The sequence below is a fragment of the Rhinopithecus roxellana genome, chromosome 6 (genome assembly GCF_007565055.1).
Source record: "Rhinopithecus roxellana isolate Shanxi Qingling chromosome 6, ASM756505v1, whole genome shotgun sequence".
Lineage (NCBI taxonomy): Eukaryota > Metazoa > Chordata > Mammalia > Primates > Cercopithecidae > Rhinopithecus > Rhinopithecus roxellana.
In genome coordinates this window covers 13,498,282-13,523,886 of record NC_044554.1, presented here as the reverse complement: position 1 = coordinate 13,523,886, position 25,605 = coordinate 13,498,282, and the positions used below count along the sequence as shown (strand labels likewise).

Below are 25,605 nucleotides of genomic sequence, written 5' to 3'. Positions count from 1 at the left end.
TGCAACTTCTGCCTCTTGGGTTCAAGGGATTCTCGTGCTTCAGCCTCCCGAATAGCTGGGACTACAGGCCTGTGCCCCCGTGCCTGGCTAATTTTTGTATTTTTAGTAGAGACAGGGTTTCGCCACATTTGCCAGGCTAGTCTGGAACTCCTGGCCTCAGGTGATGCACCTGCCTCAGCTTTCCAAAGTGCTGGGATCACAGGTGTGAGCCACCATGCCTGGCAAAATTATTAACTTTTGAAGGGTAGATACACTGCTTTTACATGTTTTACATTTTCTTTAACTCCATAGTACATAGTGGCGTTGAGTAATTGTTATTCTTTTGTTTTAGGTGACATAAATGTTACAGTTCTTACTGGAAGTAAACAAGTCAGTGAAGGTACAGATAATGGTGATCTCCCTTCTTATGTGTCTGCATTCATAGAAAAGGAAGTTGGAAATGACCTTAAATCTTTAAAGAAACTTGATAAACTCATAGAACAGAGGACAGTAAGTAAAATGCAGTTAGAAGAACAGGTAAGTATTGAAACTCACTGAAATAATTATCAGTGGTATACTTTTTACAATATAATGTCTATTATATATAGAATTTTAAAGATACAGAATGTGATAAATAGTCTATTGTAAGCTGTGTAAGAGGACTTAAGAGCCTACAATGTACTGCCTATTTTACAAATTAGGTAAAAGACAAAGTTCCTACTGATATAGTTTGTCTTGAAAACATATTGAGACCTAATATTTTATATAGATTTTCACAGAGTAACTTTTTTTTTCCTTTCAATCTGTTTCTAGTGAACATACAGTGACTTTTAAATTGCTTTTACAAGCAAATAATTTCATGGTATGTAAAAAAAATATAGACCATGGTGTAAACACCATCATTTCAATTTTTTTTTTTTTTTTTTTTTGAGATGGAGTTTTGTTGCCCAGGCTGGAGTGCAATGGTGCCATCTTGGCTCACTGCACCCTCCGCCTCCTGGGTTCAAGCAATTCTCCTGCCTTAGCCTCCCATGTGGCTGGGATTACAGGCATGTGTCACTCTGCCTGCCTGATGTTGTATTTTAGGTAGAGATGGGGTTTCACCGTGTTGGCAAGGCTGGTCTTGAACTCCTGACCTCAGGTGATGCACCTGCCTTGGCCTCCCTTAGTTCTGGGATTACAAATGTGAGCCACTGTACCTGACCACATTTCAAATTTTAATAAATACACACATAGGGAGAAGTATAAAGTGAAAAGAAGTATAACATAATGGTTATTTCTGGGTGGTTGGTTGACAAGTGATGTATTTAAAAAATATTTCTAGGCCTGGCATAGTAGCTCACACCTGTAATCCCAGCACTTTTGGGAGGCTGAGATGGGTGGATCACCTGAGGTCAGGAGTTTGAGACCAGCCCGACCCACATGGTGAAACCCAGTCTCTGCTAAAAATACAACAAAAAAAATTAGCCAGGTGTGGTGGCGGGCACCTGTAATCCCAGCTACTTGGGGGGCTGAGGCAGGAGAATCGCTTGAACTCAGGAGGCAGAGGTTGCCGTGAGCTGAGATTGCGCCATCTCACTCCAGCCTGGGCAACAAAAGCGACGTTCTGTCTCAAAAATATATATTTCTATGTATTTATAGGTTTTTTTTCTTTTGCAATGAACATACCACTTAAAATAATTTTTGAAAACCCAACGAGTATAAGCTTAAACAAAAAAATAAGTAGTCCCGTCTACTTGGAATGGTGTGTTTGTCAAAGATAAACATTTTTTTCTTTTTTTTTGAGACAGAGTCTGACTCTGTCGCCCAGACATTGCACGAGATCGTGCAATGGCATGATCTCGGCTCACTGCAACCTCTGCCTCCAGGGTTCAAGCGATTCTCCTGCCTCAGCCTCCCGAGTAGCTGGGACTACAGGCACGCACCATCATGTCCAGCTAATTTTTGTATTTTTAGTAGAGACAGGGTTTCACCATTTTGGCCAGGATGGTTTTGATTCCTTGACCTCGTGATCTGCCCGCCTTGGTCTCCCAAAGTGCTGGGATTACAGGCATGAGCCACTGCACCCGGCCAAGATAAAACATTTTTATTGGGCCGGGCGCGGTGGCTCATGCCTGTAATCCCAGCACTTTGGGAGGCTGAGACGGGCGGATCACGAGGTCGAGATCGAGACCATCCTGGCTAACACGGTGAAACCCCGTCTCTGCTAAAAATACAAAAAAATTACCTGGGTGCAGTGGCGGGCGCCTGTAGTCCCAGCTACATGGGAGGCTGAGGCAGGAGAATGGTGTGAACCCAGGAGGCAGAGGTTGCAGTGAGCCGAGATTGCGCCACTGCCCTCCATCCTGGGCGACAGAGCGAGACTCCGTCTCAAAAAAAAAAAAAACTTTATTATATAGCTACTAAGTTAGGTTAAGAAAATTCTGTGTGGGTTATTTCCAGCTTTTTGATCATCTTATGTTCTCCCGTCCCTATTACCTTAGGCCTCCACGGCTTCCTGTCTTCCCACCACAACTACTGCTAGTCTTCAAGTTTAGCCTAGCTTTGTCTGCCTTTTCACTCCTGCAGGCAGGTTGTGTGGACCCAGTTGGCGGAAGTCATACAACTGAGTAGGTTGGTGCCAACCTATGTGTGTGGTCTGCCACCCTGGCTGAGTATTCAGCCCCACCAGCAATCCTTCCATGGGAAGGTCAGCTCCTCTGCTACTCCCCTCAGCTGTTCTTTCAGATTCTCTTTGAGACATCTACCCAACCTGTCCATTTTGCCCTTTCCTTTTCCCAAGCAGAAAAAAATAGAGGCCTAGCATGAATTTAGTAGCATTGAATTCAGTCTGTTGAATAGTCTATCCCACAATCCACAAATTTATGTGTAGTCATTTTTTACCTCTTCATTCAGTAGAGGATCATTTTTTTTTTTTTGAGACGGAGTCTCGCTCTGTCACCCAGGCTGGAGTGTGGTGACGCGATTTCCACTCACTGCAAGCTCCGCCTCCCGGGTTCACACCATTCTCCTGCCTCAGCCTCCCGAGTAGCTGGGACTACAGGCATCCGCCACCATGCCCGGCTAATTTTTGTATTTTTGGTAGAGACAGGGTTTCACCATGTTAGTCAGGATGGTCTCGATCTCCTGACCTCGTGATCCGCTCATCTCGGCCTCCCAAAGTGCTGGGATTACAGGCATGAGCCACCGCGCCCGGCCAGCAGAGGATCATTCTAAGGCAGACCTTATACCCCAGGTTCTATCTGCCACCTCAGTGAACTTGTGTCACTCTTATAATTTTACCCTGTGTTCATCAACCAGTCCTATCCCTTCAGCGTGTGCATATGGACAGGTCTTTTCTATAAAACCTTAACAAACAAATGAAAAAACCTGTGATGTTTTAGCAGGTATTAGTTCTTTCCTTTGATTGTCAGGCTTCAGAAGGTAACCTTGGTTATCTATGTCTACTTTTTAATTTGCCATTCATATTTGACCCACTGTAGTCAGGCTTGTTTCTGTAATGACCACAGAAACTTTTACTGAAGTTCCTTATTGAACCTTAAAATCAGCATGTCCAAAACCGTACTGATCCATTTTTTTTTTTTTTTTTTTTTTTTTTTTTTTTTTTTTTTGAGACGGAGTCTTGCTCTGTCTCCTGGGCTAGAGTGCAGTGGCCAGATCTCAGCTCACTGCAAGCTCCGCCTCCCGGGTTCACGCCATTCTCCTGCCTCAGCCTCCCGAGTAGCTGGGACTACAGGCGCCCGCCACCTCACCTGGCTAGTTTTTTGTATTTTTTAGTAGAGACAGGGTTTCACCATGTTAGCCAGGATGGTCTCGATCTCCTGACTTCGTGATCCGCCCGTCTCGGCCTCCCAAAGTGCTGGGATTACAGGCTTGAGCCACCGCGCCCGGCCTGATCCATCTTTTAGAGACATGTCTGTCTTGGTTAGATAATGGCACACTATCTGCCTGTCACCCAGACCTGAAGCCTAGGAGTCCTAGATTCCTTCTTATCATTCTCTATCCCTGTCACCAAGTCATCTGAGTTCTGCCTCAACATCTCTGGTGTCCATCCCATCTTTCCCACTCTTTTTTTTTTTCTTGAGTAGGAGTTCCTGCTGCCCAGGCTGGAGTGCAATGGCACGATCTCGGCTCACTGCAACCTCCACCTCCCGGGTTCAAGCGATTCTCCTGTTTCAGGCTCCCAAATAACTGGGATTATAGGCATGTGCCACCATGCCCGGCTAATTTTGTATTTTTAGTAGAGGTGGGGTTTCTCTATGTTGGGCAGGCTGGTCTCAAACTCCCGACCTCAGGTGATCCGCCCGAAAGTGGATCTTGGCCTTCCAAAGTGCTGGGATTACAGGCATAAGCCACTGCACCCGACCCCATCTTTCCCACTCTTGCGGATACCATCTTAGTTTAGGCAGGTTGGGAGCTTTGTAGAAATGCAGAATCTGAGTCTTACTTCAGACTTTTTTACTGTGTCTGAATCTGTATTATAAGAAGATCTCTAGGTGATTAATGTGCACATTCACTAAATGTAGCCTGTCCATTTTATTGCATTAATCCCACTGTTGAAATTATTTGCTTACAACTCTCTTATATACCAAAGGGATCTTAAGGACGGATGCTGTGTCTTGTTTGTCTGAATATTTCTAGCGCAGTGCCTGGTACAGAATAAGTATCTAATCACTGTTGATTGAAATTATCCTATAATGTTCTTTGTATTTTGCTGATGACTAGTATTTGTATATGTTTTCCCATATACTATAAGAAAAATTCATTTAGTAAATGCCATTTTCTGTCTTTTTTTTTTTTTTTTTGAGATGGAGGCTTGCTCTGTTGCCCAGGCTGGAGTGTGGTGGTGTGATCTCAGCTCACTGCAACCTCCGCCTTCCAGGTTCAAGTGATTCTTCTGCCTCAGCCTCCCAAATAGCTGGGATGACAGGCATGCGCAACCATACTCAGCTCATTTTTGTATTTGTATTTATTTTACTTTATTTTATTTTTTGAGACAGAGTCTCACTGTGTCACCCAGGCTGGAGTGCAGTGGTGCAATCTCAGCTCACCAACCTCCGCCTCCTGGGTTTACCAATTCTCCTGCCTTAGCCTCCTGAGTAGCTGGGATTACAGGCGTGTGCTACCACACCCGGCTAGTTTTTGTATTTTTAGTAGAGACAGGGTTTCACCATTTTGGCAAGGCTGGTCTCAAACTCCATACCTCAAGTAATCCACCAGCTTCTGCCTCCCAAAGTGCTAGGATTACAGACATGAAACACTGTGCCTGGCCGAATTTTTGTATTTTTAGTAGAGACAGGGTTTCACCATGTTGGCCAGGCTGGTCTCGAACTTCTGACCTCCAGTGACTTGCCCGCCTTGGCCTCCCAAAGTGCTGGGATTACAGGTGTGAGCCACCGCACCTGGCCAGTAAATGCCATTTCTAAAGGTGTTGCCTGGATATCGTCTCATCAAGTCAGTGGTTCTTAGCCTGGCCTTAATTCAGAATCACCTGGGGGATGTTGGCAAAATATAGATGCCCAGCCTGTTAGAATGAGATCTTTGTTTCCATTTTTTTTTTTTTTGAGATGGAGTCTCGCTCTGTCACCCAGGCTGGAGGGCAGTGATGCAATCTTAGCCCACTGCAACCTCTGCCTCCTGGGTTTAAGAAATTCTCTGCTTCAGCCTCCCAAATAGCTGGGATTACAGGCGTGTGCCACCATGCTCAGCTAATTTTTTAAAATTATTTTTTAGTAGAGACAAGGTTTCCCCATCTTGGCCAGGCTGGTCTTGAAATCCTGACCTCGTGATCCACCCACCTTGGCCTCCCAAAGTGCTGGGATTACAGGCGTAAGCCTCCGTGCCTGGTCTGCTTTTTTTTTATTTTATTTTTTTCTTTGAGGAGTCTCACTCAGAGTGACAGACACCCAGGCTGGATGGAGTGTGGTGGTGCAGTCTCGGCTCACTGCAACCACCTCCTCCCGGTTCAAGTGATTTTCCTGCCTTAGCCTCTCTAGTAGCTGGGATTACAGGTGTGTGCCACCACGCCTGGCTAGTTTTTGTATTTTTAGTAGAGATGGGGTTTCACCATCTTGGCCAGGCTGGTCTCGAACTCCTGACCTCAAATGATCTGCCAGTCTCGGCCTCCCAAAGTGCTGGGATTACAGGCGTGAGCCACCATGCCCAGCCCTTGGTTTGCTTTGAAGGAAAATATTTAGTAGGTAGACCATGTATTAATAAATTTTCTCAGCTGGGTGCAGTGGCTCACGCCTGTAATCCCAGCACTTTGGGAGGCTGGGGTGGGCAGATCACGAGGTCAGGAGTTTGGGACCAGCCTGACCAACATGGTGAAACCCTGTCTCTACTAAAAATGCAAAAATTAGCCGAGCGTGATGGCACACGCCTATAATTCCTGCTACTTAGGAGGCTGAGGTAGGAGAATCACTTGAACCCGGGAGGCGGAGGTTGCAGTGAACTGAGATCATGCTGCTGAACTCCAGCCTGGGTGACAGAGCGAGACTCTGTCTCAAAAAATAAAATAAAGTAAGTTTTCTCTAGCTGGATCCTCTGCTGAGCCTATGGAGGCAGACCTCTAGATGCTTACTGGAGGCCAGTGTGTTAGGTCCCTTCCTATACATGTATGTATGCATATATTTTTTATTTTATTTTTATTTTTTTGCTTCACTTATTGTTTTCAACACAAAGGCATACTTCTTCCTGATATTTATATGTGTATAAAACAGCATTTTATTGTTTGGGTTTGATTGGTATAGGATGAAGAAATCAAACTTTTTTTTTGAAGGTGTTGATGGATGATTTTCAGTTCTGTTACAACAAATGTGTATTTTGAAGGGAATGAACTAATAAAAAAGGTTACATACAGCCTGGGCAACATAGTGAGACTTTGTTTCTATTTAAAGAAAAAAAAAGAAAAGAAAAGCCAGGTGTAGTGGTGTATACGTGTAGTCCCATCTACTGGGGAGGTTGAGGTGGGAGGATTGTTTGAGCCCGGGCAGTCAAGCCTACAGTGAGCTATGATGGCACCACTGCACTGTAGCCTGGGCAACAGAGTGAGATCCCCTCTCAAAAAAAAAAAAAAAAAAATTATGAAAATTTTATCTGATTGCTGCTATTCTTTCTTTCTTTTTAAAAATTGTGGTCAGGTACTTACAATTTCATCAGAAATTCCTAAAAGAATTCAAAGTGCCTTAAAAAATGCAGAAGAATCAAAGCGATTTCTTAATCAGTTTCTGGAGCAGGAAACTCATCTCTTCAGCGCCATTAACAGTCATTTGCTGACTGCGCAACCTTGGATGGACGATCTTGGAGCCATGATTAGCCAAATTGAAGAGATCGAACGTCATCTTGCTTACCTTAAATGGATTTCACAGATTGAAGAACTAAGGTAAAATGGGCCTCTTTGTTCTCGTAATTACTATTTTCCTTTGAGGCTTCTGTCTTAGAGAGTACACGTGTGCCATTAAATAATTGAGTTAAAGATTATAATAATATAATTTTACCAGTTGTTATGAAAATAGCATTATGATAATGATTCTTTTCCTTTATTGTGAGTGAATATAAACTTTTCAGGGAGGTTAATTAGCATCTGAAAGAAGGTAATGTAAGTACGTTACACTTTTAAGTCTTTTTTTTTTTTTTGAGATGGAGTCTCGCTCTGTCACCCAGACTGGTGTGCAGTGGCACCATCTTGGCTCACTGCAAGCTTCACCTCCTGGATTCACACCATTCTTCTGCCTCAGCCTCCCAATTAGCTGGGACTGCAGGCGTCTGCCACCATGCCTGGCTAATTTTTTTTTTTTCATTTTTAGTGGAGATGGGGTTTCACCGTGTTAGCCAGGATGATCTCAATCTCCTGACCTCGCAATCTGCCAGCCTCCGCCTCACAAAGTGCTGGGATTACAGGCGTGAGCTACCGCGCCCAACCAAACTTTTAAGTCTTACAGTTGGATTATGAACACATGATAAAAACTATTCTTTGTAATGCTGAATTAATAAAACACACAGTTTGGTAATAGGTATTCCTATTTAATTTTTAGAACTGGTCAGTTAATGAAATGGATTGCTTTCTTTATAATTTGAATATTTTTCAGTGGAAATCATAAGAGCTACACAGTATTCTTGGATGAATAACAAGAGTTCTGCTACCTCTGGGTAGGAAAAACAAAAAAGGAAGTAAGGCTTGACTTTAGTTCTTGTTGAGTTGAACACCTATCACTGGTGGTTAGCTGTATCTAGTTTTGCCTTTCAGACAACCTGAAGTAACATTTCCACCTAGATTAGTAGATGATAAGGTCCCCCCATCCTTGCGTTGTTTTAACTGGTACTTGCTGCGCAACTGTCAGCAACCATTAATGTTGCCTGGAAAACCTAAGGGAGAAAAGTCATCCGAGAGTTTTAATGTCCTGTTTCAAATGTATCATAGTTAATAAACCTATTATTATTTTGTTATGGATATGTTAGGTATTTCTTTTTCTTGCATATATTTCCCAAAATTAAAAAAAATTTACCCATCAGTGTAATATAGAAATCTTTGTTTTTAGGCCGGGTTGGGTGGCTCACACCTATAATCCCAGCACTTTGGGAGGCCGAGGTGGGCAGATCATGAGGTCAGGAGTTTGAGACCAGCCTGACCAACATGGTGAAACCGTGTCTCTACTAAAAATACAAAAAAAAAAATTAGCCAGGCATGGTGGCGCACGCCTGTAATCCCAGCTACTCGGGAGGCTGAGGCAGGGGAATTGCTTGAACTCGGGAGGCAGAGGTTGCAGAGAGCTGAGATTGCACCATTGCACTCCAGCCTGGGCAGCAAGAGTGAAACTCCATCTCAAAAAAAAAAAAACAAACTTTGTTTTGCATGTAGGAGGGGTTTTACATACAAAGTGATATGCCTAAGATTGTAGTGTTGATTCCAGAAATTGATTAAAAAGCTTACTTTTTAGAGCATCTCATTCTTGTTTAGGTAAATTATTTGCAGTGAAGGAATTTTAAACCTTGCTTTATTTTACTGCATTTCTCCTTGTCTCTCAGAAAGGAAATACCAGCAAGGGGCAATGTTAATAACTTTATTAGGTAAAATACGTTATTTGAAATCCTCATTCTTGTAGTAGTCAAAGTAATAGATTAACTAAAATAAGGGTATGGTTATTGATAACCTTTTCTTTTTTCCTCTTTTTTAAAAAATTATTTTATTTATCTTATTATTATTTTTTTTTTTTCTGAGATGTAATCTTCCTCTGTCACACAGGCTGGAGTGCAGTGGCACAGTCTCAGCTCACTGCAACCTCTGCCTCCTGGGTTCAAGTGACTCTCCTGCCTCGGCCTCCCAAGTAGGTGGGACTACAGGCATATGCCATCACGCCTGGCTAATTTTTGTATTTTTAATAGAGATAGGGTTTCACCATGTTGGCTAGGCTGGTCTCGAACTCCTGATCTCAAGTGATATGCTTGCCTTGGCCTCCAAAAGTGCTGGGATTACAGGTGTGAGCCACTGCGCCTGGCCTTGATAAACTTTTCAGGTATCTGAATTGTTCATAAGGGAAATATGCCGAGGGATTTATATTAGAAATAGGGATCAAATTCATAAGCAGGTAGAGCACAGTTATTTTTCTCTCTTTAATACTGTGCTATTTCCCTGAGGTCTTTTATGATAATATCTTCATTTCCAGCTTTCCTTTAGAGCTTCTGGGATTTTTCTCATCTCTAAATTTCTTTATAATGGCCTGTTTTTATTCTGATGTACATCGTCTTTTTTTTAAAGTAGTTCCTTCTTGCTAGAATTAGCATCCTTATATTAGCTGTTCCTTGGATACTATAGTATAGCACTATCACTCTGAGTGAACCTTGTTTCTCTAGCTTTTCCTATGCTGTAAATGTCATTCATGCTTTAGTGTTGTGAAGAAATCTATTTCATTCCTTCCTTGAAAGCAGTACTCCTGCCAGGCATGGTGGCTCATGCCTGTAGTCCTAGCACTTTGAGAGGCTGAGGTGGGCAGATCGCTTGAGCTCTGAATTTCATGACCAGTGTGGGCAACATGGCAAAACCCCATCTCTGTTAAAAAAAAAAAAAAAGGCCGGGCGTGGTAGCTCACCCCTGTAATCCCAGCACTTTGGGAGGCCAAGGCGGGTGGATCACAAGGTCAGGAGATCGAGACCATCCTGGCTAACATGGTGAAACCCCGTCTCTACTAAAAATACAAAAAAAAAATTAGCCAGGTGTGGTGGCGTGCGCCTGTAGTCCCAGCTACTCTGGAGGCTGAGGCAAGAGAAGGGCGTGAACCTGGGAGGCGGAACTTGCAGTGAGCCGAGATTGCACCACTGCACTCCAGCCTGGGCAACAGAGCGAGACTCCATCTCAAAAAAGAAAAAAAAAATTAGCCAGGCTTGGTGGTGAAGACCCATAGTCTGTGATCACACCACTGCACTGCAGCCTAGGTGACAGAGTGAGACTGTCTCAAAAAAAAAAAAGCAGTACTCTCATATTCTGTGTTTGTACATTTGAAATTCTCCTGTAATATTTGTGTATTTCTTTTTTTTTTTTTTGAGATGGAGTCTCACTCTGTCGCTGAGGCTGGAGTGCAGTGGCACCGTGTCAGCTCACTGCAACCTCTGTCTTCTAGGTTCAAGCAATTCTCCTGCCTCAGCCTCCCAAGTAGCTGGGATTACAGGTGCCCACCACCATGCCCGGCTAGTTTTTATATTTTTAGTGGAAAGGCGGGGTGGGGGGCGGTCACCAAGTTGGCCAGGCTGGTCTCGAACTCCTGACCTCAGGTGATCCACTCATCTTGGCCTCTTTTTCTTTCTTTTTTTTGCTGGGATTACAGGCGTGCGCCAATGTGCCCAGCCTCTTTTTCTTTTTTTTCTTTTTTCTTTTTTGAGACGGAGTATCACTCTGTTGCCAGGCTGGAGTGCAGTGGCACCATCTTGGTTCACTGCAACCTCCGCCTCCCGGGTTCAAGCAATTCTCCTGCCTCAGCCTCCCAAGTAGCTGGGATTACAGGCATGTGCCACCACGCCCAGCTAATTTTTGTATTTTTAGTAGAGATGGGGTTTTACCATGTTGGCCAGGATGGTCTCGATCTCTTGACCTCGTGATCCACCTGCCTTGGTCTCCTGAAGTGCTGGCATTACAGAGGTGAGCCACCATGCCCTACCTGGAATTATATTTCTTTGAAGTGGGAAATCAAGTTAAGCTGGGCAAAGTAGGTAACAATTGAAGACCATCATACTTGACCTTACCAGATGCTACCACATTATTCCCTTGGATTAAGATACTGAATATTTCTGTAAAAGGCATATTTATCAGAAATGAGTGGTGCCCAAAGGAAGATGACACAAAACAGGTCTTTCAGGAGGAGTAGGAAGGGAAAGGTCCTGGGAGGTGTCCTGAACATAGGCTGAGGCTGCTGCTCTTAGAAGAATGCAAAAGTAGTAGAGGACTATAGGTTCCCGGAGAGGCCTTGGTACAAGGCCTCAGGGTGGTGCTTTGTTAAAAAACAAAGGCTACCTCAGAGTGGTGCTTCATTCTTCCTTGGATGTAACTTTATATAAAACATGAAGAAGCAGCACTTTTTCCAAATTTAAAATTATTCTGAGCAATCTGTTCTTTAAATTTGCTTTAGGCTGGCCACGGTAACTCACGTCTGTAATCCCAGCACTTTGGGAGGCCGAGGCAGATGGATCATTTGAGGTCAGGAGTTCAAGACCAGCTTGACCAACATGGTGAAACCCTGTCTGTACTAAAAATACAAAAAAGTTAGTCAGGTGTGGGGTGCATGCCTGTAATCCTAGCTACTGTGGAGGCTGAGGCAGGAGAATTGTTTGAACCCGGGAAACAGAAGTTGCATTGAGCCAAGATCTTGCCACTGCACTCCAGCCTGGGCAACAGAGTGAGACTCTGTCTCAAAAGAAAAAAAAAAGATTGCTTTACTTTGTTTACAGTGACAACATTCAGCAATATCTGATGACCAATAATGTACCGGAGGCAGCCTCCACTCTAGTGTCTATGGCAGAACTTGACATCAAGCTTCAGGAATCATCCTGTACTCATCTTCTTGGTTTCATGAGAGCCACAGTTAAATTCTGGCATAAAATTCTCAAGGACAAGCTTACAAGGTAGGGAATTTACCCATATTTTGTGGTAATTGCTTTCCGATGGGTATTTGGTGATCGTTTGGTGATGTACTGAAATGCATGTGTTGCTTTTCTGTTGCAGTGATTTTGAGGAAATTTTAGCACAGCTTCATTGGCCGTTCATTGCACCCCCTCAATCACAAACTGTTGGCTTAAGTCGACCTGCCAGTGCTCCAGAGATGTACAGTTACCTGGAGACGCTGTTTTGTCAGCTTTTGAAACTACAAACCTCGTATCTTTGTTGCAGTTGAAAACTTACTAAAATTTCTTTTTTGTAGAATGGGTTTGTGGCTGGAGAGTAAAACTTTTTCAAAGTGGCCAAGAAAGCCAAATAAGAATCCTGTGTTTGGACTTGGTCTGTAAGTGTCCACTGAGTGGTGGACTGTACTCTTGCAAAGTGAATTGCGTGTGGGTATGAGGGCTATAAGGAAGAGTTCCGAGATACATGACTGATCCTAGTTCATAGCACAAAAAGGTCTCTTGGGGCAATAGAACAAATGGGCAATTGGGAGGAAACCTTAGTAACATAGCGTGAATTTAATGAAATGATACTTGAATTTTTTTTGTTACTATTTTAGGAAAGATTTATAGATTAATACCATTTTTGTGCTTTTTTTTTTTTTTTTTTTTTTTTTTTTTTGAGATGGAGTTTTGCTCTTGTTGCCCAGGCTGGAATGAAGTGGTGTGATCTTGGCTCACTGCAACCTCCACCTCCCAGGTTCAAGTGATTCTCCTGCCTCAGCCTCCCGAGTAGCTGGGATTACAGGCTTGCACCACCATGGCTGGCTAATTTTGTATCTTTAGTAGAGACAGGGTTTTTCCATGTTGGTCAGGCTGGCCTCGAACTCCTCACCTCAGGTGATCCACCTGCCTCACCCTCCCAAAGTTCTGGGATTACAGGTAAGAACCACTGCACCTGGCCCTTCTTTTTTTTTCTGGAGACAGAGTCTTGCTCTTGCTCTGTCGCCCAGGCTGAAGTGCAGTGGTGTGATCTCAGCTCACTGCAAGCTCCGCTTTCTGGGTTCATACCATTCTCCTGCCTTAGCCTCCCGAGTGGCTGGAACTACAGGCACCCACCACCACGCCGGGCTAATTTTTTTTATTTTTAGTAGAATCGGGGTTTCACTGTGTTAGCCTGGATGGTCTTGATCGCCTGACCTTGTGATCCGCCCGCCTCAGCCTCCCAGAGTGCTGGGATAATAGCCGTGAGCCACTGCGCCTGGCCGTACCTGGCCCATTTGTGTGCTTTTTTTAAAGACATGGTCTCACTTTGTCACCCAGGCTGAAGTACAGTGGTGCAGTCACGGCTCACTGCAGCCTTGACCACCCAGGCTCAATTGATTCTCCCACCTCTTCTTCCTGAGTAACTGGGACTACAGGCAAGTGCCACCATGCCCAGCTAATTTTTGTTGTTTTTTGTAGAGACAGGGTTTTGCCTATTGCCCAGGCACGTCTCAGATTCCTGTGAGGGGGCCCAAGTGATTTGCCCACTTCAGCCTCCCGAAGTGCTGGTATTACAGGCATGAGTCACCATCATCGTGCCTGGCTTTTTGTGCATTTTAACTGAATGTAAATTCAATATAAAGTTATATATTATTTGGATCATAATTAACTCTACTGAGTATCTGATACATTTGTTGGAAAAATTTATTGTGTGTGTATACATACATATGTGTGTGTGGATATTAGGTATGCTTTTGATTCTTTTTCCTTGACTTGATTATGTCAGAGATGAATTACTTACTGAGCCAAAGCAACTTCCAGAAAAATACTCTCTTCCTGCCTCCCCTTCTGTCATCCTGCCCATCCAGATTATGCTGACTCCTCTTCAGAAGAGGTTCAGGTATCACTTCAGAGGGAACCGGCAGACTAATGTGTTAAGCAAGGTGTGTTTTGCCAGCTCTTGTCCTTGGTTTTTATCAGTAACAAATGTTAGAGTTTCTATACTTTTGCTGGTTTAGGTTAAAATCTGACTCTTCACATTTCTGTGTTTTTTCTAAAGGGCTCAATTCCTGTTTTGTCACTGCTCTTCATACATACAATTGAAGAGTTGTGTTCATATACTGTAGGAAAATATGGTATTTCTGCTCTTGGGCATCAGATGTTGCTGAATTATCATTGCAAAACAAAGCAAAAAGCAAAGCAAATATTAAGCACTTGGTATTTCTTTTTTTTTTTTTCAGTCGGAGTCTCTGTCACCCAGGCTGGAGTGCAGTGGCGCGATCTCAGCTCACTGCAATCTCCACCTCCCAGGTTCAAGCAATTCTCCTGCCTCAGCCTCCCAAGTAACTGGGACTACAGGCACATGCCACCATGCCGGACTAATTTTTGTAATTTTAGTAGAGATGTGTTTCACTATATTTGTCAGGCTGGTCTGGAACTTCTGACCTTAGGTGATCCACCTACCTCAGCCTCCCAAAGTGCTGGAATTACAGGCATGAGCCACCGCGCCTGGCATGCACTTGGTATTTCTGCCCTTAAACCTGTATAAAACGTGTAGTTTTTGTAATGCAGACTAGCAGATTTTTTCTTAATTTACTTTTTGAAAATAAAAACCATAAGAAAATAATATTGAAATTATTTTCAATTGCTATTTCAAAAAATAATTTATAGGCCATTAGTTCTTTGTAATACTCATGATTTTACATATTATTGAAGTGTTAGGTTTTAAATATATAGGGCATTGTAAATTTATGAGTTTATTGACTTAAGTCACATTATTGAAATTTGTTGGGAGTACATTGGCAAACATTTGATTATTAAGCCTTTCAGTAGTTTAAAATTTAGAGTAGAAATTGTGCTCTTACATACAGGAATTTTCAACTAATTTTTGTAAGTGTTGTGCATATACAATTAAATAGACTCATGTAATTCTAACTTTCTAATTGGAATGACTTACGAATTCAAACTATTTTCCTCCTTCCTTAGCCAGAATGGTACTTGGCTCAAGTACTTATGTGGATTGGAAACCATACTCAATTTTTGGATGAAAAGATTCAGCCAATATTAGACAAAGTAGGCTGTTTGGTAAATGCAAGGGTAAGAGACTCAGTTGTGTTTCTGTTTTAGAAGTGTATGTGGGCATGGATAACTTTTTATTTACATACCTCATGTTTGTGTATTTTTTTAGCTTGAATTTTCTCGGGGCCTTATGATGCTGGTTCTTGAGAAGTTAGCCACGGATATTCCTTGTCTGGTGTATGATGACAATCTCTTCTGTCATTTGGTGGATGAAGTACTGTTGTTTGAAAGGGAGCTACACAGTGTTCATGGCTACCCTGGTCCTTTTGCTAGTTGTATGCATATTCTGTCAGAGGAAACCTGTTTTCAGAGATGGTTGACAGTGGAGAGAAAATGTAAGTGCTGATGTGGCCAGAGGGTAGGGAGATATGTCTGTTTCTGTGGATATACGTTTTTGAATACTTTTCTTCTCCAGTTCTGAGTAGGACTAGAGCCATCTGAAATTTTCTTTGTCAGGGTTTTCAGAGTTTCCTTCAGAGATAATATTTTCTTTACTTCACATGAAACTTCCATTTTTCCTGGAATTACACTCTACATGTTTCTAGAGTGGAATAGTCAAGCCAGTGGGGTGTTTAATTGTTTTATAGATTTTATCATAGAATTTTTCATTTTATTTATTTTATTTTATTTTATTTTATTTTATTTTATTTTATTTTTTTTTTGAGACGGAGTCTCGCTCTGTCACCCAGGCTGGAGTGCAGTGGCCAGATCTCAGCTCACTGCAAGCTCCGCCTCCCGGGTTCACGCCATTCTCCTGCCTCAGCCTCCCGAGTAGCTGGGACTACAGGCGCCGCCACCTCGCCCGGCTAGTTTTTTGTATTTTTAGTAGAGACGGGGTTTCACCGTGTTAGCCAGGATGGTCTCGATCTCCTGACCTCGTGATCCGCCCGTCTCGGCCTCCCAAAGTGCTGGGATTACAGGCTTGAGCCACCGCGCCCGGCCTATTTTATTTTTATTTATTTATTTTGGGACAGACTCTTGCTCTGTGGCCCAGGATAAAAGTGCAGTAGTTCGAGCTCAGCTCATTGCAATCTCCACCCCCTGGGTTCAAGTGATTCTTCTGTCTCAGCCTGCTGAGTAGTTGGGATTACAGGCACGCACTACCATGCCTGGCTAATTTTTCTTTTTCTTTTTTTTTTTTTTTTTGAGATGGAGTCTCGCTCTGCCACCCAGGCTGGAGTGCAGTGGCACGATCTCGGCTCATTGCAAGCTCCGCCTTCCAGGTTCACGCTGTTCTCCTGCCTCAGCCTCCCGAGTAGCTGGGACTACAGGTGCCTGCCACTACGCCCGGCTAATTTTTTTGTATTTTTAGTAGAGACGGGGTTTCACTGTGTTAGCCAGGATGGTAATTTTTCTATTTTTAAGGAGTGACGGGGTTGCAACATGTTGGCCAGGCTGGTATGGAACTCCTGACTTCAAGTAATCCGCCTGCCTTGGCCTCCCAAAGTATCAGAGTATTTTATTTTTTTATTTTTTTATTTTTGAGATAGGGTCTTAACTTTGTCACCCAGGCTAGAGTGGAGTGGGCTGATCATGGCTTACTGCAGCCTCGACCTCTGGGGCTCAGGTGATCCTCCTGCCTCAGCCACCCCAGTAGCTGGGACTATAAGTGTATGCAAACCATGTCTGGCTACTTTTTGTATTTTTTGTAGAGATGGGGTTTCGCTGTGTTGCCCAGGCTGGTTGTGAACTCCTAGACTTAAGCAGTCCTCCCACCTTGGCTTCCTAGAGTGCTGGGATTACTGGTGTGAGCCACTGTGCCTGGCCAATAGAATCTTTCTGACTGTAGCTTATCTTGTCATCATAACTATTTTCAAAATTTGGGGGTGGGAGTAAAGTATCCTGTTTAAAGCATTAAGTAAGTTAAATTTAGTACAACTAGTGGGAGATTGTAGGTTTGTTTATTTTTCATAGAAAAGCCATCATTCCTAAAAAATTACAAGTTGAATAATTAGGAATGACTGTAACTACTTAATCGGCATAATCGTTTTGTCTGCTTATCAGTTGCTCTTCAAAAAATGGACTCAATGCTTTCATCAGAAGCTGCCTGGGTATCGCAATATAAGGATATCACTGATGTGGATGAAATGAAAGTTCCAGATTGTGCAGAAACTTTTATGACTCTACTCTTGGTTATAACTGGTAAGTATAAGTCTTCTAAGATACGACTTTGTTTTAAAAGTACTGTTTTCACATGGTACTTTTTAAAATAGCTCAGTAGGCTGGGTGTAGTGGCTCATGCCTGTAATCCCAGCACTTTGAGAGGCTGACGCAGGCAGGTTGCTTGAACCCAGGAGTTTGAGAACAGCCTGGGGTACATGGTGAAACCTGCTCTCTTCCAAAAAATACAGAAATTAGTCAGGTGTGGTGATGCATGCCTGTAGTCCCAGCTACTTGGTAGGCTGAGGTGGGAGGATTGTTTGAGCATGGGAGGTAGAGGTTGCAGTGAGCCGCGATCACACCACTGCAGTCCAGCCTTGGTGACAGAGTAAGACTCCATCAATAAAGTAATCAATAAATAAGCAGCTCAGCAAATTAATATTATATGATGGTTGTTATCTTCAAATTCAGTTTCTATATTGGTAGAAAGCTAACACAATATTCTAACTTTGGGGTTTTTAATAATTTAAGGATTTAAACATTGGTATACATGAAGGAAAACTTCCTGAATAATTATACAAGAAAACTTCCTGAATAATTATACAAAAACAATTAAATAAGAATTTAATTTTATTATCCAAACTGTCTTGCTATTGGGCTTTTTAGATGTCTTCAGTAAATGGTGATTGGCCTGTATTTTTAATATTTTCTTGATCTTGATTTATCAAAGATTGCAGAAGAGAGTAAAATAATGAAGTAATTTTAAGGATTGGAGTAGTAATAGGAACTTTTGTTATAGTGCAGGGATTCTCTGGCTGGAGGGTAGCCTAGCATCCTCTGGCCCTCACTGGTCTTTAGCCAATCACGCTGCCCCCTTGTGGGCCTGCTTCTTGTCCAGGTGCCACTGGACCCTCATTGCCACCATCCTTGGCCCTCTTCACCTTCATAGACCACCAGCCTGTCCGCTTCTTAGGCTTGTCTGATAATCTGAAGAAGTATCATTCCAGCCCAGTCAGTAATTAGCTTTTTTTTTTTTTTGAAATGGAGTCTCACTCTGTCACCAGGCTGGAGTGCAGTGGTGTGATCTCGGTTCACTGCAACCTCTGCTGCCTGGATTCAATCAATTCTCCTGTCTCTGCCTCCCGAGTAGCTGGGATTATAGGCGCCTGCAGCCACGCCCAACTAATTTTTTTATTTTTAGTAGAGATGGGGTTTCACCATCTTAGCCAGGCTGGTCTTGAACTCCTGACCTTGTGATCCAACTGCCTCGGCCTCCCAAAGTGCTGGGATTACAGGTGTGAGCCACTGTGCCCAGCCATAATTCTGTATTTTTAACTATAAGAAAAATATGAAAAACACTAAGACAAAAAAATTAAGGAAAATTCATGTGTCTCTTAAAAACTTTTTATTCAGAAAATTTTCAAACATACCCAAAAGTAGGATAATATGATGAACTCTCAGGTACCCATTACCAAAGTTTAAAGCAATTACCACTTTTCTGTTATATTTTACTCCTCAATTTTTTTTTTCTGGAGTATTTTAAAGAAAATTTCAGACCTCTCATCATATCAATTGTAAATTTATTTTATTATTTATTTTTTTGAGACAGAATTTCACTCTTGTCACCCAGGCTGGAGTGCAGTGGTGCGATCCCGGCTCACTGCAAACTCTGCCTCCTGGGTTCAGTGCAGTCTCTGCCTCCCAGATTCACACCATTCTCCTGCCTCAGCCTCCCGAGTAGCTGGGACTACAGGCACCCACCACCACGCCTGGTTAATTTTTTTGTATTTTTGGTAGAGATGGGGTTTCACCGTGTTAGCCAAGATGGTCACAAGCCAAGATGGTCTCGATCTCCTGACCTCGTGATCTGCCCACCTCGGCCTCCCAAAGTGCTGGGATTACAGGTGTGAGCCACTGCACCTGGCCAACTGCCTGTAAATTCTTAAATGTGTATCTTTTAATTTATCCGAGTTCTTTCTTTAAAAAAAAAAAAAAAAAGCCGTTTATTTGTTGAACAAACTGTCTTTTTTTTTCTGAGACAGAGTCTCACTCTGTTTCCCAGGCTGGAATGCAGTAGTGCTATCTTGGCTCACTGCAACCTCTACCTCCCAAGTTCAAGCAAATCTCCTGCCTCAGAGTCCTGAGTAGCTGGGATTACAAGCACATGCCACTACCACCCGGCTAATTTTTTCAGTTTTAGTAGAGATGGAGTTTCACCATGTTGGCCAGGCTAGTCTTGAACTCCTGACCTCAGGTGATCCACCTGCCTTGGCCTCCCAAAGTGCTGGGATTACAGGTGTGAGCCACCGCACCTGGCCAAAACTGTCATTTTTATATATAATTTTCTCATTTGCCTTTTAGAAAAACTTGAGGCATACTTTACTTACAGTGTAATATGCAGATCTTATGTGTACTGTTGAATGAGTTTTGGCAAACATACTTTTGAAACTCATATCCTTAAGAGAGCTCAGAAGTAAATCCGCACTTGACTGGTCAATTGATTTTTGACAAAAGCACTGAAGCAGGACAGTAGGGAAAACTTATAAGTATATCATAGATGGTACCAAAACCTTCATATGTCTTAATAACTTTTTCCACAGACAGGTATAAAAATCTTCCCACAGCTTCCCGAAAGCTACAGTTCCTGGAGTTACAGAAGGACTTAGTAGATGATTTTAGGATACGATTAACACAGGTGATGAAAGAAGAGACTAGAGCTTCCCTTGGCTTTCGATACTGTGCAATTCTTAATGCTGTGAACTACATCTCAACAGTACTAGCAGATTGGGCTGACAATGTTGTGAGTTAATATGCTTTTATATTAAGTAATATATTACTAGTTCAAACTATTTTATTAATACTTTTCGAAATGTTGAATCTATTGCAAGCAAAAATAAACATGCTAGACAGAACCATAGTGCCATAATTAGAAGGTACAATTAAAATACACATTTTTCTCAATCAAATCTCAAGTACTGAAATAATCCTGATATTTTAACGTTTTTAATCATTGGATAAGCAAGCCTTTCATGAAATAGTTGTTTATAGAGTGAACCATACTTGGAAATATTCATGTGTGGTAATTGCAGTCACAGGAAAAGCTAAGATTAAATAATGATGTCAAAAGCAATTCAGGACTTTAAGGAAAATAAAAGAATAACGTTTAGTACCTCTTGAATGTCTTGAAAACATGAGAAATTATAAAGAGTCATGAAAATAGGAAGAAACATTTAAAGTTTTAATTGTTTCATACATTAAAAATCTATTTGGCTGGGTGCAGTGGCTCAAGCTCTTAATCCCAGCACTTTAGGAGGGTGAGATGGGAGAATTACTTGAGCCCAGGAGTTGGAGACCAACCTGGGCAACATAGGGAGACCTCATTTCTCCAAAAAATAAAAAATAATATAAAATTAGCCAGGTGTGGTGACGTATGCCTATAGTCCAAGCTACTTGGGAGGCTGAGGTGGGACGATCACTTGAACCCAGGAATTCATGACCAGCCTGCGCAACATAGTGAGACACTATCTCTAGAAAACATGAAAAAATAAAAATAAGAAACTAACATTTTGTGTATCATATTTTCAAATATATGCATGAGTAAATAGAACAGGAAAATGAACTTCAGTGTGGCTACCACTGAGCTTCTTTTTTTTTTGAGACAGAGTTTTGCTCTTGTTGCCCAGGCTGGAGTGCAGTGGCGCAATCTCAGCTCACTGCAACCTCTGTCTCCTGGGTTCAAGGGATTAACCTGCCTCAGCCTCATGAGTAGCTGGGATTACAAGTGTTCGCCACCACACCGGGCTAATTTTTTTTTTTTTTTTTTAGTAGAGACGAGGTTTCACCATGTTGGCCAGGCTGGTCTCAAACTCCTGACCTCAGGTGATCCACCCACCTCGGCCTCCCAAAGTGCTGAGATTACAGGCATGAGCCACCATGTCCGGCTCACTCAACTTTTTACACCAATTTTGTTTTATTTAAACCTCTCTTCTGCCACCCCATACCTGATTATTTTGAAGCAAATCTCAGATATCATATTTCATGGTAATATTTATATATAGAGATATATATTAGTATGTATCTCTAAAAGGTAAGAACTCTTTAAAAAAAAAACACTATGATTGTATCTGAAAAAATCAACTGATTTATTGGAGGGTATATTTTAAATAAATCCATAAATAAAAACCTTGGGTCCAGTTAACAAATACCATAAGACCTTTTCCTTCCAGATTCTACCAACCCTTCCCTTCTCCATGCAGATTCTGACATGATTTGGTCTGCCTAATTATTATTAAGCAAACCTACTGACACATTTGATCTGCCTGACTGTAATTATTAAGTAGTAATTTATTTTTACTCTTTTTATTAATTCAAGGAATATCCTGGCTGTCAGGACTTTTGGTAACCAGATTTTCTAATAGATGCTTCCAAACAAAAGTCTAATTAGCCTTTATAACCTCACCACAGACAGATGAATTCTTTTAGATGTTTTAGATATTAACATCATCTCAGAGGACCTTCAGAACTCCCTTCTTGAACAGGGTACCCTTAGGTTAAGAATCACTGTTCAAGGCCGGGCACGATGGCTCAAGCCTGTAATCTCAGCACTTTGGGAGGCCGAGACGGGCGGATCACTCCTCGGTCAGGAGATCGAGACCATCCTGGCTAGCACAGTGAAACCCCGTCTCTACTAAAAAATACAAAAAACTAGCCAGGCGAGGTGGCAGGCGCCTATAGTCCCAGCTACTCGGGGGGCTGAGGCAGGAGAATGGCGTAAACCTGGGAGGCAGAGCTTGCAGTGAGCTGAGATCCGGCCACTGCACTCCAGCCCGGGCGACAGAGCGAGACTCCGTCTCAAAAAAAAAAAGAATCACTGTTCAAAATCAACTTAGGTTTATACCAATTTAGGTGTCCCATAAAGTAAATTTCGTGACAGAACGCATAAACAGAGAACTAGGATGACCATGAAATGTTAAAATAGAATAGACATTAAATATTAAAGAAACTAAGTGTACTGAATAAATCTGATGACTATGAAAATTTTAATATGAAATATTAAAAATGTAAAAAATATAATTGTGTCATAAAATGAAAACAGGAAGGTAAACAAGGCAAATGCAATTTTCACTAAAGACAAAAATATACTATTAGAATGTGATAGGTAAAGTGAGAATTAAAAAATTGTAAAGTTAAATAATTAGATTGATTAACTGAAGGTTAGTGATAAATTCCACAGTATAATAGGGAAAAACACAATTTTCAAGTGTGTCCAGATGAGTCACAAAGATGGACAAGGTAAATTAATTTAAAATTTCTGTACGTTATCAAATCTTAATGCAATAAAAAAGAAATAAAAGCAGAAATGAAATATATTCAAACATGGACATGTGAAAACATTAAATGCCTGGATTAGGAAGGAAGTCTTGAAAACATGACATTTTAAATTATGAATTTGGGAAAAAAAATTGTAGTATACCAATTAAAGCACTATATAGTACATTTTGTTATATGTAGAACAAAAATGTATGGTTACTTCTAAAGCATTGTATAGAAGAAAATGTATTCCTCATAATACCTATTTTAATGTGAAAGAAAAAGCCAAACAAAATCGTATTTGTTTTAAATCCAGGGTAATAAGCCAAATAAATAGGGGGCAAAAATAAATACAATAAATATACTAATCATAGATATAAACAAGATAAAAACCTGATAAATACAATCATAGTTGATGCTTATCTGTACTCTGTCTGGGACTTAGTAATTAGTTAAAACTTTTTTCCTATAAAGATGTTAACTGAAATCCATGTGCATAATGTCATTCTGCTGAACAAGGAAAATAAAACAATTATTTCATAGTATGATTATAAGATAGAGGGTAATGATCAATTTGTTTATAAAGTCAGCTAATCAGGCTGGGAGTGGTGGCTCACGCCTGTAATCCCAGCCCTTTGGGAGGCCAACTGTGTGGATTACCTGAGGTCAGGAGTTCGAGGCCAACATGATGAAACCCTGTCTCTACTGAAAATACAAAAATTAGCCGGGTGTGGTGGCACATGCCTGTAGTCCCAGCTACTCAGGAGGCTGAGGCAGGAGAACCACTTGAACCCGTGAGGCAGAGGTTGCAGTGAGCTGAGAATACACCATTGCACTCCAGCCTAGGCAACAAGAGCAAAACTCCATCTCAAAAAAAAAAATAAATAAAGTCAGCTAATCAGCATACATGCATTCATTTTGTATTTTTATGTGTTGTGTTTCTAATTTAAGTAAGTATTCTCTCAGCACCCCCACAGCTCCATATTCTGCTAAGCATTTTTAGTAATATGAAACAAATTGTTATTCTTAACTCTTGTGCCAGAATTTTTTCTTCAATGAAATCATTTGTAGAACATCATCAACTGCTTTACTTGGTGCTATAGTCTGTTAAGAAAGATGACTGGGCACTATGTCTCACACCTGTAAGCCCAACACTGGGAGCCAAGGTGGGCTGATCGCTTAAGCCCAGGAGTTCGAGACCAGCCTGGGCATTATGGCAAGACCTCATCTCTACAAAAAATACAAAAAATTAGCCGAGCATGGTGGTGTACCCCTGTAGTCCTAGCTGCTTGGGAGGCTAAGGTGGGAGGATCACTTGAACCCAGGAGTTGGAGACCAGCCTGGGCAGCATAGGGAGACCCTGTCTCTACATAAAATTAAAAAAAAAAAAAATTAACTGGGTGTGGCAGGCATGCCCTGTGGTCCCAGCTACTTGGGAGGCTGGGGTGGGAAGATTGCTTGAGCCCGGGAGGTTGAGACTACAGTGAGCCTTCATCACACCACTGCACTCCAGCCTGGGCAACAGACGGAGACCCTGTCTCCTCCCACCAAAAAAAGAAAGATGAATTAGCCATCATCCCTACCCTTAGAAAACGTATAATCTCATGCTGAATTAACTAGGTCCTCTGTCAGCAGAGAAATAATCAAATTTCAAAGTTGATTGTTCAAATTGTGAATGAATTGTGTACTAGCATGGTTATTATGGTACAAATCTGGCCGAGTGTGGTGGCTCACGCCTGTAACCCCAGTACTTTGGGAGGCCAAGGTGGGTGGATCACCTGAGGTCAGGAGTTCGAGGCCAGCCTGGCCAAGATGGTGAAACCCCATCTGTACTAAAAATACAAAAATTAGCTGGGCATGCTGGTGGGCGCCTGTAGTCTCAGCTACTTGGGAGGCTGAGACAGAAGAATTGCATGAACTTGGGAGGTGGAGGTTGCTGTGAGTCGAGATTGTGCCACTGCATTCCAGCCTGGGTGACAGAGCAAGACTCTGTCTCAAAAAAAAAAAAAAAAAAAAAAGCTAGGTGTGGTGGTGGGCGCCTGTAATCCCAGCTACTACTCAGGAGGCTGAGGCAGGAGAATTGCTTGAACCGGGAGGTTGCAGTAAGCCAAGATTGCGCCATTGCACTCCAGCCTGGGCGACAAGAGCAAAACTCCGTCTCAAAAAAAAAAAAAAAACTATATGGTGCAAATTCTGTCTTAACCTCAAAATTCTTTAATCATATTCATAGTCCTTCAGCCAGCGAATACTGTATAAGTAAAAATTATTAAAGCTTTGTATTGCATAATTAGAAAAAGGAAAAAGAATGAACAGGATTCACTTTCCATTTGTTTCAGGTTCTCTACCGATAACTGTCTGCTGGTTACCAGATTGTGCCAAGCCTGAAATAAGCAGCCATTCAGAATTAGGAATTTTTCAGTTGTAGATGACAGATACCAGATTCAAACTGGCCTAAGTTGGGGTGTGGGGTGAGATACGAGAGGTGAGGAATTTAACTTTCTGAAAGGATTAGGCATGGCTGTTCTAAAGTTGTCCATTTCTGGTTTTGCTCTGAGGCAGGCTCTGGACATGTGGCCACAGGTGGTTCCAGGCTCACGTGGTCCTTCTGCAATCTCAAAAGAAGAGTGCTGCTTCTCTGATAGTTTCAGCAGAAATACCAAGATACCTCTCATATGTCTATCTCTGAACAATCACTAGTGAAGGCAGGACATGGTATTACCAAGTTAAGTGTGCATCCCTGGCACCAAAGGATAGGGCTGATACCACCTAAGTTGTCTCAGATTGGGAAAGAAGTGGTTCCCCAAAGGCAAATTGGGGTACTATTAAAAGAAGGGGGAAAATTGCTGGCCATGTAAAAGTAGTTGATGCCCATGACACATTGCCATGCAAAAAGATACGGGGCGGAAGGAGAGAGGGAGATGGGGAGAGACAAAGATAGAGATGATCTAAGTTCATGTTGGGTAGTCTGAATTTTAATAGTAAATGTATAAAAAAAAAATTAACCACAAGATTTTATTGTTTGTTATGCATGAAATCTTTGGGAGATTTCTAATGGCTTTCGGTTTT

General features: G+C 42.0%; 1 protein-coding gene across 6 annotated transcripts in view; it reads left to right on the top strand.

Moving 5' to 3' along the window:
- RINT1 (RAD50 interactor 1) overlaps nt 1-25,605 on the top strand; it is a 37,866-nt gene that overhangs the window by 5,458 nt on the left and 6,803 nt on the right. For 2 of the 6 annotated variants that reach the window (XM_010380607.2, XM_030932644.1), the window contains exons 3-11: nt 332-516; nt 7,122-7,363; nt 11,917-12,090; nt 12,191-12,340; nt 13,838-13,994; nt 15,037-15,147; nt 15,239-15,464; nt 17,134-17,271; nt 19,830-20,029. In XM_010380607.2, the coding sequence (XP_010378909.1) occupies nt 332-516; nt 7,122-7,363; nt 11,917-12,090; nt 12,191-12,340; nt 13,838-13,994; nt 15,037-15,147; nt 15,239-15,464; nt 17,134-17,271; nt 19,830-20,029 (1,583 nt within the window). Of the gene's footprint in view, nt 1-331; nt 517-7,121; nt 7,364-11,916; nt 12,091-12,190; nt 12,341-13,832; nt 13,995-14,558; nt 14,574-15,036; nt 15,148-15,238; nt 15,465-17,133; nt 17,272-19,829; nt 20,030-25,605 lie in introns of those variants that run through there. The other 4 variants (XM_030932643.1, XM_030932647.1, XM_030932645.1 and 1 more) reach the window with 4 other exon arrangements.